This window comes from Anoplophora glabripennis, unplaced genomic scaffold (genome assembly GCF_000390285.2).
Source record: "Anoplophora glabripennis isolate ALB-LARVAE unplaced genomic scaffold, Agla_2.0 scaffold354, whole genome shotgun sequence".
NCBI lineage: Eukaryota > Metazoa > Arthropoda > Insecta > Coleoptera > Cerambycidae > Anoplophora > Anoplophora glabripennis.
Window position 1 is genome coordinate 96,664 of NW_019416649.1, and position 14,537 is coordinate 111,200.

The 14,537-nt window shown below is 35.0% G+C and overlaps 1 protein-coding gene across 5 annotated transcripts in view; it reads left to right on the forward strand.

Annotated features, from left to right (window-relative positions):
• The window catches only part of LOC108906905, an 83,907-nt gene extending 70,084 nt beyond the window's left edge, over positions 1-13,823 (forward strand). For 4 of the 5 annotated variants that reach the window (XM_018710343.2, XM_018710346.2, XM_018710344.2 and 1 more), the window contains 3 exons: positions 1,383-1,690; positions 6,861-7,229; positions 11,580-12,124. In XM_018710343.2, coding sequence (XP_018565859.1) covers positions 1,383-1,690; positions 6,861-7,229; positions 11,580-11,718 — 816 coding nt within the window. In that variant the 3' untranslated portion in view covers positions 11,719-12,124. Of the gene's footprint in view, positions 1-1,382; positions 1,691-6,860; positions 7,230-11,579; positions 12,125-13,590 lie in introns of those variants that run through there. The other variant, XR_002763059.1, reaches the window with a different exon arrangement.
• Positions 13,824-14,537: the final 714 nt, after the last annotated feature.

Genomic DNA, 14,537 nt, shown 5'->3' on the forward strand with positions numbered 1-14,537 from the left:
TTTTTGCAATAACTTTTTTGTTTATTAACCGATTTTAATTTAACCAGTCTCATTTTGTAGATAATTTTACTCCCTATAAGCTGTCTGAGAGTCACTTTTCGCTAAAATTGATGGTTTTCCCTGCAAAGTGAAAAAACTGTTTTCCTCACTTATTTGTTTAAATAGAAAAGTTAGCTAATAAAAGTTTTTGACTCACGAGACGAGAGATGTCTTGTATTATGTTCCTTTAGACAATTTTACAATAATCTAGCGGATAGGACTTTTTTCGAATAAAAATTTAATTTGCTTGGTCTATTATATTAGTTCAAGAGATATCGATGATCAAAAAAAAAAAAGTGACTTCACTCAAGAGCCGATATCTCAATGAGAAATAATCGTACAGAAAATAAAAAAATCCATATTGAAGCTGACGAATCAGGCTAAATGACCTTAGCATTGGTCAAGCTAGAAAAAAAAATTCTGAGCCCATGAGCAGCTTAAAAAAAAATGTAAAATTTTAGCCTTTCATTGCTTGATTGCGAGAGCGATGCTCAAAAAAAATTTTTATCAAGATTTCAAAACTAGAATCTACAAGCTTCAAGATGCTCCTTTTTTTTCTCAATACGACCATTATTCACGAAGTCACGATCTTTCCAAAACCGCTAAAAAATTTGAAAATTTTTCTGTTCCCTTAATTCTTTTGCCGAGTATACATAGCGACAGTAATTTGGCACCTAAATCCTCTGAAAAAGCCGCTCAACTATTTCCATCACAATCCTTCAGCTGACGTAAACCCCCACATCTCCAGCTTAAGAGTTGTTGAAACAGTTTCCGACTCGCTGGCGCACACCTGCCGTAAATCGGCGGGACTTCTTTTTCCCATCTATCCCCCTTATATTCCCAGCCAGATATAATATTTCACGGTCCACCGTATCCAGGAGGTCCGGAAATATAAATCACCGGATCTCGGTGTTTGTCTTGGAATTGTTCGACTGTTGTTTACGTTTGAATAAAGTTCCTGATCCGGAAGAGGGAACTTCCGGTCTGCGTGGGCGTTGGGAGGGCTCCAAGTTGTTGCGTGAGTACTGCGGTAATGTATGGCCAAACGGGGATCTTCCCGGATCCAGGTGGAATAGTCGATTAAGTTTCGCTCGAAAAATAATGTTCTGTTGCCGTCGATTTTATTTTTTTTTATATTTTTTCCAATAAATATACAGGGTGGAAAAGGAATTTGAATTTCCAAACAATTATTAAAAAAATATCTTTAAACGTATGTCCGGAAACGTTTCGTTTCCAAGATACAGGGTGTTAACAATATTTTGTGTTAAAAAAATAAATAAAACTTTTACATTTCAATTTTTTTCGCGACTACCCCTGATAATCCTGACCTTATTCTCTTCTAGGAGATGCAGATCCTCGAATTCATCGAACTGAACCGCCTGCTGGGCGTCGAACACTTCACCTTCTACAACCACACGATCGGCCACCAGGTGGCGTGCGTCCTGAGGGACTACGCCGACCGCGGCATGGTTACCATGCTGCCCTGGCAGCTGAACATGGTCTCGCAGAAGGAGATCAGGACGGAGGGCCTGTTCGCCGCCCTCAACGACTGCCTGTACAGGTCCATGTACAAGTACTCGCACGTGCTGCTGATCGACCTGGACGAGTACGTGGTGCCCAAACACAACGACACCCTGCCGCAGCTCATCGAGTAAGTGTATCTTTTTTGTTGTTGGTTAATTTTTTACGACGACCGCCGCCTAATCGTACATTATAAAGCCCCATGGCTCGACAAGTGACGTCACGCGTAGAGCGATAAGTTCAAACTATGTATGTCGGCTGTTGGAGTGAATTAAAGAGAAAACTTTGTAATTTTACATTTTACGGTAAAAAATGCACGCGATGAAAAGGTTTGTTTGTATTTAAAATGAGGTTGCCATGGATATGGTTAACATTCCATGTACGGGGTGTCTAAAAAATTTAAAAAATATGAAAATGTCATAAGAGTAGACTACCTTTATTCATACTCTTTCGAAAATGTGATAACTTGTCAAAAGGCATGCCAAAAACTTACTTCAGTTTTTATATAAAACAGTTTGTACACAAAACTGGTTTAATTTTTTAAAGAACGTAATAAATTTGGTAAAAAACATACAGGTTGTCAGAATTGACTGCCATTACTTCAGCATGCGATAGAATAGTCGTAAATGAACAAAAAAGTTGTATATTACCGGAGCGTAAGATTAACAGTTTTCAAAATACATTTACAACCTAACAACCCACAAACCCTGTATCCATAACCTATAAACCCTCAATCCATAAACTTATATTCCACAAATCCGTGGACCTTTAACCCATGAACCCTAAATATTTACCTATACCTATGTCCTTAACCCTTGAAATAAAAACCCATTAACTTTTATCCCTCAACCCATACTGCGTAAACTTATAGACCCGTATGTCCAAAAGACACACTAAATCTCACCCCATACACCAAACCCAATAATCTTAAACGCACAAGTCCTAAATACGTAAACCCAAATGGATTTGGTGTATAGGTTCATGGTTTATAGGTTTTGAATTGATGGTGAACTCAAAACATAATTTTTATGTCCATCAACTCAAAACTCATCAATTCAAAACCCATAAACCATGAACCTATACACCAAATCCGTAAAATCCTAAATTGATAGGCACTAGAGATACGAGCTCTAAATACATATAGCCATTACACACATTTATCTTATATTGAATCAATTATATTTAGTCGTCAATTTGGGATTAAGGTTCATGGGTATTAGGGATGTGGATTAAAGGGTTGATGGATGTAGGATTTGTGGGTTTATGGCCAATGGGTGGACCTAGGGTTTTTGGGTTTGGGTTTAGTTACTTTTGAGATGATAAATTAGTTTGGTTATGATTTTAGAGTTTGAAAGTTTAGAGTTAATAGGTTTTAGAATTATGGGTCAAAGGTTTGGTTTATGGGTTTACGATTAATAGGGTGTGATTTTATGGGTTTGAAATTATAGCTCGATTATTTAAGTCGAGAAAAAATAATTTCGGATTCTGGGGAACACCTATAAAAACTGAACCCACTTAACGTTACTCCCCGTGTAGTTTTCAATAAGCCTGGGGCTCTGGCAATATCGCGACGTCTTCTTACGTTCGACGGCGACATAAAAAGGCAATATCCCTCCGCTGCATATGTTGTCGAGATACATTTGCTGCCGCGTATGGATCGGGAGGCGAGATTGAAACGTCGCAGTCCCGACAATACCTCAAATTCCTGCGAAACCCCTACTGGGGCAATCGGGTAATCCGTGTTGGCGGCTTTGTCGTTTTATGCATCTGTTTTCCATTCCGAAGTTATTAAAATAAAATACAAAGCGCGATCTCCGGGAAATAGGGCGTTTTCTCGGAACACGTTTTCCCCAGAGCTTAGAGACGTAAATATGTTCTTAGGCGAAGTTACTGTTTTATTACTTTTGCGACTAGGAGTTGATCGACGTGGTGCAGCTGGATGAATTCTTAAAATCGCTATTTTGTATTGCTCTGTAAAATCTAAATCACATTTACCAGTTGTTGACGTAATATGTTGTTCATTTGTAGTACACGGGGTGTTAATTAACTTGTGTCAAAAATTTAAAGGGGTGAAAGAGGAGAAAAAACTGATATAACTACTGTATTCGAAAGTCAGTCTATAATACATTGTCGTACTGATTACTGTGCTGTTTTTCGAGAGATATTTCGCATCCTGTTGTGTGGCGGACAATACGAGAAGCTCAGTTATACCCATTTCATATTCAACGTGTTCAAGCGCTTACTCCTAAGAATTTTCCACTACGTTAAGGTTTTTGCAATTGGTTGCTTCAGGAACGCGCAAGAAATCCTCAATTTACAGCGCAAATCCTCGTTACAGATGAAGCATGTTTCAGTCGAAATGATGTATGTAACGTCCACAACACTGGACTATCGAAAATCCACACGAAATACGTCGCGGTGCCTTTCAGCAACACTTTTCAGTGAACATGTGGGCCGATATCGTTAATAGACGGTATAGACGGTATAGTTAATAGACGGTATAGACGGTATAGTTAGACGGTGCTTCATACCTAGATTTTTTTACAAAGTCACATCGACCAACTGCGGCATCGTATTGTCGAAGCTTGGAATGCGATTCGAGAGGAAGTGACAATTGCAACGCGTGCGAGCGAATTGGATACGTCACGCTGAGGCTTGTGTGCAAGCAAATGGTGGGTACATCGAATATCTTCTATTAACATCAGCAGTTCTCAAAAGGGGCTCCTTGCAATGCTGAGGCTACTCAGATTTTAAAATTACATTTTACTCAACACAGATAAATGTATTTACCTCATTTTGACATAAAATTCAAATGCTTACATGACAGAAAGAAAACATACTTTTAAATAAAGAACAGTAAATACAACAAAATAAACAATCAACAATTAATAAAAAACTGATCAATTTTCTGTAACAGCTGTTGGAAGCGATCTTCATTTATTTCGAACTTCGTATAAAAGCGCACGCGTAGCTTCGTCAAGAAACAAATTACTGCGATATCTGTTGACTAATAGAACACGGAATATAATTTATCTTACGACCAAAAACGGCATTAATTACGAGTGGATTTAATTAAATTCCTAGGGCGACGTCCGTCCGGATTTAAACCGTCCCTCAAATCCGGCGAGCAAAAAGCGAATTCGGAGACAAATGATCCAATCAAGCCCGCCAGCTAACTTTGGAAGCGATAAAGCGCACTGTTGCACTTTTCGTCGTCAGAAACGGAACCAGACTGGAAAATAATTACTATAATAAGCCCTTTGCGATTTATGCCCGGATTGTTCGACGGCGGCTGTTCTAGATTTATCCAAGCTTTGGATATCTCGTCATTTATTAATAAAATGGTGCTAGTATACAAACAGGAGATATTTCACTCTCGCACTTGATGCACATTGAATATATCTTCGTCCTATATTATAAACTTGAGTAATAAAAAATCGAAATAGCCTCGATGTATATTTTATATTTCAAACTAGCAACCCGCCCCGGCTTCGCTCGGGCAAATATAAAATAGCCAAAGACAACAAACGAACTCAAAACTAAAAATGCGAAACCTTTAAATTTAAAACAATATAGGTAACTACCAACATGTGAAAACAAAACGAATTAAATTAAAGTACCTATGTTCAGGACTATCAATTTTAATTAATAAGTAAGTAGTTAGGTATCTAACTACCTAAAGAAAACAAACACGAAACAAAAATGCGACTATGAAGTTTTAAATGATTCACAATAAGAAAAAAACAAACAAATTATTAAAACTCAATGAAATAAAAGTATGTTTGCAAGTATCTATGTATGTTCCGACTACCTAAAGACAACAAATACAAAACAAAAATGTGACCTTAAAATATCGAACGTAATTATAACTTTCAAACAACACCCAGAAAGAAAACACAGTCGTCAGTCGTCACCTCCATTCACTCTAAGTCATTTTATTAAAGGATCACGTTGGCGATTGCATCAAGCGAAGCGAGGCCCTTGAATTTTATTCTCGCGTCCGTAATTTTTTTGCGATTACTCCTAAGATATTCATTTAAATTATATGGTGTAAAAGAGTAAAATAATGTGTATGAAATGCTTAAAGCCTCTAACTTATTTAAAATGATATGGATTAATACCGTATTTGTGTAAACAGCTTTTACATTACCTACCGCTTTATAATTGCCAATTTTTTAAAGTATTAAAATGGATATAAATAGTATGTTATCTTTAACATATAGACTATAGACATATGCCATCGCGGACTTTTCTGTGGCATATATAAGATACACAATTCCACCATACATTGATACACTACATAAACTTTCGGACTCCCCCCGGCTCGGACGCGTGGCGCGGGGTCACGGGGCGCCCGCGCGGCCAGGTCGAATCACGGCGACACGAAATTAATTTCGTTGCGCATTATTTTGATTTTGCTAAGGTATTCATTTAATTTACATGGTGTAAAGGGAAAAAATAATCTTCATGAAATGCTCAAGCCAACTAACGTATTTAAAATGATAAGGATTAATACCGTATTTGTGTAAATAGCTTTCCAATTACCGCTTTATAATTGCCCATTTTTTAAAGTATTAAAATGGATGTTAGCCTTAAGAGATAGACATATGCCATCGCGGACTTTTCTGTAGACCTATATAAGATACACCATTCCACCATACATTATTTTGTTATATCTCAAAGGGTTTAGGCAGCGTTTTCGTTGAAAACTCCCAGACGGCTTATTTTTTTCCGACACCTCCAAGAAATATCGTTAATGTATACAAAAACTTAACAAATTATATACTAAGACCTTCCTCGAGAACCACTTTATCCATTGGTGAAAACAGTAGGAAAATCGGTGCAGTAGTTTTTGAGTTTATCGCGAACAGACAGACAGGCAGACGCGGCGGAGGACTTTGTTTTATAATATGTAGTGATTTCTCGCATTTAATAAATAGTTCTCGACTCGACCGCTTAGATCGCTGCTAATTGTTTAGTTGGCAGCATTGAGATCAATCTATAGCGTTGTTAGCTGTGATTGTGCCGTTCTATTTGGTTCAGCAACATCATTTACATGAGAAGAATGATTTACCTCGCCTGAGTTCTCAGTTGTTTTCTTTTCAGTTGAATGTCAAATCGAATGCAGCTATTGTCCTCAGTTAGTCGGTATTTTTAGGGATAATTTAGGCTTAGGGTACTGTTTTAAAAATATACAATGGAATATAAATAGATCTGTTTTGTACTGTTTTTAATAGGAAATAAACAAACCAGGAATAAGGTCGAAGCCTAAAGCTAAACAGAGCCGTTTCTCCTTCCAGCTATTTGAACCATCGACTAAACACCCGCACCACGGGCTCCTTCTCCTTCCAGAACGCCTTCTTCTACCTGCAGTGGGAGGACGACGACTCCGTCTACGGCTTCGACGACCCCGTCTCCGCCAACCTGGTGACGCTGCGGAAGACCCGACGGCGGAGCAAGCTGCACCCCCACAAGCAGCGCTCCAAGTACATCTGCAAGCCCGAGTTGACCGTGGAGGCGGGCAACCACTTCGTTTGGGAGTTCGTGCCGGGACACGGCACCCTGAACGTGCCCGCCGACGCCGCCATCTTGCACCACTACAGGATATGCGAGTTCGGGGGCGACGACTGCATCAAGACGGCGTCGGTCGTGGATACGACGGCATATAGGTGAGTTTAAGAAGTGGATATAAAAAATGCAAACACAAAAAAAATAAGTGGAGAATTTTTCTACAGGGTGATTTGTAAATGAGTAGCTAAAATATGTGTTTTAAACAAATTGTTTTGTTTTGCCTCTAGATGGCGATAATGTTGGCAAAAGATAAAAAGTAAATTTTCAACTTTTCTTAAATATGTTTGATTTTATCAATATTAGATGAGGAAATACAGAGCATTCATAAATGTTTACAAGCCACGTGACTGCCGAGCTTAGGCAACCAACATTGCAGAGCTGATACTAGATTCGTTTACAATGAACATTGACAAACGTTTCTGACAGGGTTTCAACCAGATATTATGATCAGACATCGTCTGTTTTACTTTTTTGTTGTTTCGAAGCATAATAGTAAACGAGATCAAATTTTTGACCGTTTTGTGCGAGTTCCTTGCTTTCTTTGTACAGTTTTTAACCAGGTGGTTGAAAAATAGCCTCTGTTTCGATGAGCAGATTTTTGAAGGATTTCCAGCATTTTCCTCTTAATCTATTGATATATTTTATTTTTTTTTTTTTGGTTCTAAAGTGCCTTTAAAAAATTTCATCTGAATTAATAGCAACGATCACAAAAAATTTTAAAAAATGGTGTTTATGCCTGTAATTCGAAGACAATCTTCAAAAAGCCCTTTTTTATTTGGTTGTCAGTTTGTGATTCTATTTTTTTACCTTCAATTCAGGTGTTTTCGATTCAATTTATCTAATGGTAGTGAAAATTGAAGGTTTTTTCTAAATTTTTAATTAAAGAACCTGTCAATTTGAAAAATCAAAAAGAATTTTGAAATAACTGTTCTAGAAATTTATAGCAAGTTAATATTAAAATAAAAAATTTTTGATTAAGTTGTTAATAAAAAAGATCTACTGAATAGTCAAAAACCCACAAATACAATCATGTCATGTATTGAAATAGCAATTAAAATTTAAAAGAAAATACTCTCACCCTTCACCCTTAAACATGGGCGTAGCTAGAATTTTTGCTTGGGGTGGGCCAATGGCTGCAAGCTCTATGGAGCCTCTAAAAAAATAAAATTTTAAAAACCTGAACACGTATTTCATTCTAAAAAAAGGTCATCTTTTTTTCTTAGGTGCACACCCCTGCTTCCCATTAGCTACGCCCATGATTATAATCAATATAGGGTCAAATGTAAAAAGTATTACTTCCACAAAATCTAATTCATATGAATTTAAATGTTTTATAGCCATTATACTATCTTTATACAGGATGTTTCGGTTTATGTTTCGATTATTTCTTCATAGTGTTGATATTTGAAAAAACATATTTTATAAAATATTTTCGATTTTGATGAAATTTTATTTAACGATTTGTCTGATTAAAATTAAACATTTACTAAATTCGATTATAAAGTCACTGCTTGTAACTCATTGTGGTGATTCCAAGAAAAAAATCCGATTTATTCTAAAAACGGACTATTTTTTGACTTATTTTTGCTTTTTAACTTATATTAAGTCAGCTACTAAGCACCGGAGATTTTCCTCGAAGTTTTTCTCGGACTCTTTTCCCGGATTTTTTCTCCGGGAAAACAAATGAACAACAACAAATGAACAAATTATATACTCTGCCCCAAATAAATGGACTATATTCTGTTCCAATTTTGCCTTAGTTTTGATGTTATTTCCACCGAAAAGACAGTTTTTTCAAAATGTTTGTACAATCACATTTAAACTGTTTTTAAGTTGACAAATTTTTTATTTTTACTCTTGAGTGGTTCACACTGCATTCTGTAAATAAAAAAGAGGAAGCAATGGTGTCACAGATACTGGGTGAGACAGTATTTAAGTTAGGGTGGCCCAAAAAAAAACGAATATTTTTTTTCGTGTCTCTTGTGAAAACATGTTAGTTTATCATGTTTTAAGTGCCCCCTCAAAAAATCAACTCAAAAAAGTTTTTTTTGAGGTAGCTCGAGATATTTAAAAATTTCCAAAATCGTCAAAAATTTATTTTTTTTTCTTTTACATTTTTTTCTCGTTTATTATTTTCTAGGATGAAAAAAATCTCGATTCTGAAAATTTCAAATTGATGTTTTATTTTCTAAAGGTCACTTATAATTATTTTACTTTCAAAGTAGTGTTTTCGAGCAACCTCTAAAAATAAATATAAACGAACTAATAATTTTTTTTATTGAATTTGATGAACAAAAGAATAGAAATAAATCACGAGATACTTAAAAATTTCTGTAGGCAAAATTTACTACTGCACTGTGAGTATCAAATATTTATAATTTTTTAATTTTTTAAAATTTATGTGTGGTGATTTATTTCTATTCTTTTCATCAAATTCAATAAAAAAAAATTATTAGTTCGTTGATATTTATTTTTAGAGGTCGCTCGAAAATACTACTTTGAAGGTTAAAATAATTATGAGTGACCTTTAGAAACTAAAATATCGATTTGAAATTTTCAGAATCGAGATGTTTTTCAACCTAGAAAATAACAAAATAACGAGAAAAATATTTAAAAAAAAAATTCAATTTTTGATAATTTTGGAAATTTTTTTTGACCTGAATTTTAGGGGGGCTCTTAAAACATGATAAACTAACATATTTTCACAAGAAACACGAAAAAAAATATTGGTTTTTTTTTTGGGCCACCTAATTTAAATAGACGAAAAATTAAATTATTCACAGTGTTTACTGTATATTTAAGTAAAGTAAAAATGATTGGCCAGTGTTGATCTACGTCTTATTAAAATAATAAACAGGAATGTAACATTTTGAAAAAATTGCCACTTGTCTTAAACGGTTTTAGACTCATAAAATGGGAACAAATAGTAATTTTGTTTTGAAATTTTGAGAGCGTATATTTTAATAGTTTTACTAACAATTTATGCAATAAATTAATAAATAAAATAAATTTTTCCCCCTTAAATACTTGCAATTTTGTTGAAATCAACTTGAGCTTCTGTTTTGGTGCTGTTTTGTCCGTTTCGTGTAGATCCGTCTTAAAACTGGGATATTTTTACCATTTCTGCAAATGCAGGCTACTTTGATACCATATTTAAGAGGGCTCTAATTAAATAGGCAACCAGCAATACATTTTTATAGATTTTATTACACAGTTTGTCTAAATGTGCATTAATGCATAAATAGCAGACTTTCCTCCATTCGAACGCAAATTTTCTAAAAAATGGACTTGGATTGAAACTCATAATACATTTTGTTCTAAAGAAATTTGTAATTTGCATCGTAAATTACAAATTTCTTTACACGTAATTTGAGTTTGAAACTAACTTCATTTTATAGAAAATCTGCGTTAAAATGGGGGAAAGTCTGGTATTTGAGCGTTAATTCATATTTAGACAAACTGTATTGAAATCTATAAAAATATATTGCTGGTTGCTTATTTGCTGTAGAGCCTTCTTAAGTCAGATAAAGCATTTTAGGATTATCTGGAAAAACTAAATTTTTTTGTCAATCGAGTTTATACAAGGAGTAAAGACTCATGGGCCGTGCATACAAATTCGGATACTGTTTTATGATCCAAATTAAAGTTTATGCAGTTGCCGTTGTAGCGCTGAGAGACTAGTAACGAAGGACTTGTTTAGCATTTATTAAGAAATTAGAAAAAAAATTAAAGTTTATACAAACCATACGTCGTTTTAAATTTCTCGTGCATCTTTTTCATATTCTACTTACATCAGCACCGCCTTTACGTGGCCCAAGAAATGGCTTTATTTTTAACACAGAGCTTTGCTCCTTGTATAAACTCCAAATTGTCTTATTCTGACTGCAAAAATCTATAAACGGAACATTGGAATGCCTTATACAGGGTGTTTCAGAAAGACCTCCCGCAAATTCAGGGGGTGATAGTACGGCAAAAAATAAGAATTTTTTGTCACATGAACTATACTTATGTTCATCTCCTCTTATTTTCGAGATACAGAGCGACAAAATAAAATATTTTAAACAGAATTTTTACGAGAATTTCCAAACGGTGCGAAATATTTTTGTGAAATTTGAAATTCTGGAGTTTTAATGACGTCAAATATGCTGGTTTAATTATTTTTTGGATATTTCATAGAGGGCACTAATTACGCTGCATTCCTATTACATTTTAGGTTATAATTTTTTTAAGGTTAGGTTTTTTACCATTCGGGCTTCAATTTCTAATGCACAATTTTATTTTCTAAAAATAATGTACTCCTGTTAGATAGACATATAGTTCATAAGACAAAAAATTCTTATTCTGAATTTACGGGAGCTCTTTCTGAAACACCTTGTATATGTTTTTGTTGTAAAAATCATTACTTTTTTCTAATTGTACAATTTTATTTCTACTCCGATTAATTCTAGGTATAAGAACGTTTTGACTGAAGCGGTGAAAGCCAGATATAACCGACTGAGGCCCCGATGCGGCTTGGGGGACCTCAAGCTACCCCAGACGAGGGTCTTCAACAAACTGATCAACTTGCTGAAGGCGGGACAGAGTTAATGGAAGAGACACTCGAGAAATCGCGAGACGCAGTGATCTATATTTAATATCGAGTTGATGTGAGAACGAAATTTTTATTCAGTATTAAAGACTGTAAATATTTTTGTACATAAGTCTCTCTCGGGGTATATTTTCTGTTGGCCGCTTTGGGACGTTTTCCATGCGGTTGGATACCGAACGTGCTAGGTTCGTATCGCAATGGGAAATTGTCGATACGAACCAATTTTGACGGTAGTTTTCAAATTTCAGTCCCAATTCCGGCGAGCAGAGGGTGCGCCCCCAGCACAAAACTTGGAACTTTTTACTCAATAAATGTAAAAAATTGTTGTAAGATTGTTATGTAGGATTTTATTTTGACAAGATTTTTTGTACATATCGTTATGTATAGAAGAAATAAACTTTGTTCACTATGCTCAGAAATGGTCAATATTCATTTATCCCCAAGAAACGCAAAGACGGAAATTGAGAATTTTTCTTCGGCGACAGCGCCATCTAAGCTTCGTAAAATTAATGTACCAACAGTGTTACAGTTAACTACATTTCTTATTGTAACTTTTCAACACTAGATGGAGCTATATAGAAATTTAGAACTATGGTACATTAGAACTACGGAATTATTTAATGCCATTTCATTAGTCACTTTACACAAATTGCTTTTCATTTCCTGATTAGAGTGAAAAACCGTTTGGAATTAAGTACCTTTCCACACATATTACTTTCCACTTGTAGTTATATTTATCGAGAATGGTGGCGCCATCTATATATTAAGAGTTCAATTAATTCGTTCGGTGTTTCGGCTGTTACAGTTGGCTACCTGCTATAGAATTATTCCGCGTTTTGATGCAGTTTCTGAACGACAGATGGCGGCATGAAAATTTGGAACTTTTTAATGCAGTTTCATTGGTCAATCGACATAAGAGACCGTTCCACTTCATTGAACAAATCAATGATTGGAATGANCTTTTGGACTAAGGTAAGTTCGGCTAAATCGCAATATTTTTACTTGGGGAATCTACCCATGAATTTTGGCCCATTATCTCGGGACCACCCTGTATATTAAATAAATATGTTTAAAAAAACTTAAAATATAATTTGATCCAAATAAATCAAAATTCCTTTCAACTATTCCTATATCAATGAATATTCATACATTAAGCCACTGTTTTATGTTAAAATATATAATATTCTCAGAGGAAAAAACTATAACTGTTATTGGATGTTTCGATAGATATGATTGAAAAATATTCACTCGCCTTAAACTAAACACACGTAAATACACAATAATAAGCAAGAAAAAAATTTAAATAAATAATGCACATTCACATTTACATTTGCCGTGTTCCTGTGGAAAGTAACAAAGGGAGATCTCCTATTCGACAATACACGAATAGTGATGCAAAGTAGCCGAAGATGAGCGAAGTGTTCATTTCTTATATGTATTGCGTCTTAGCATCCCGGGATTTTAACTGGGATGCATCTCCTTCTTTGTCTTACTAAATGTATTTTCCTCTCTTTCACTGTCGCATATGGTTAGTAATATCATTGTATAAGTAAAATATTTACTTATACAATGGTAATAATATGTGCTTTCCACTTGTAGTTATATTTATCGAGAATGGTGGCGCCATCTATATATTAAAAGTTCAATTAATTCGTTCGGTGATTCGGCTGTTACAGTTGGCTACCTGCTATAGAATTATTCCGCGTTTTGATGCAATTTATGAACGACAGATGGCGGCATGAAATTTTGGAACTTATTTAATGCAGTTTGATTGGTCAATCGACATAAGAGAACGTTCCACTTCATTGAACTAATCAATTGATTGGAATGATNGGGACGTTTTCCATGCGGTTTGATATCGAACGTGCTAGGTTCGTATCGCAATGGGAAATTGTCGATACGAACCAATTTTGACGGTAGTTTTCAAATTTCAGTCCCAATTCCGGCGAGCGGAGGGTGCGCCCCCAGCACAAAACTTGAACTTTTTACTCAATAAATGTAAAAAATTGTTGTAAGATTGTTATGTAGGATTTTATTTTGACAAGATTTTTTGTACATATCGTTACGTATAGAAGAAATAAACTTTGTTCACTATGCTCAGAAATGGTCAATATTCATTTATCCCCAAGAAACGCAAAGACGGAAATTGAGAATTTTTCTTCGGCGACAGCGCCATCTAAGCTTCGTAAAATTAATGTACCAACAGTGTTACAGTTAACTACATTTCTTATTGTAACTTTTCAACACTAGATGGAGCTATATAGAAATTTAGAACTATGGTACATTAGAACTACGGAATTATTTAATGCCATTTCATTAGTCACTTTACACAAATTGCTTTTCATTTCCTGATTAGAGTGAAAAACCGTTTGGAATTAAGTACCTTTCCACACATATTACTTTCCACTTGTAGTTATATTTATCGAGAATGGTGGCGCCATCTATATATTAAGAGTTCAATTAATTCGTTCGGTGTTTCGGCTGTTACAGTTGGCTACCTGCTATAGAATTATTCCGCGTTTTGATGCAATTTATGAACGACAGATGGCGGCATGAAAATTTGGAACTTTTTAATGCAGTTTCATTGGTCAATCGACATAAGAGACCGTTCCACTTCATTGAACAAATCAATGATTGGAATGATGTTTCTAATAACACGACAATTTAAGGATGGAAACTGATGCATCTCTGGTTGCCTAAATTATACCGAAAAATGGTAGAAAACAGCCCTTTTTTTATTCCAATATATCTTTTTAAAGCAATGGAAGAAAGTAGTAAAATTTCATATCACATTTGGCAAAGTATAAATGAAGACAGT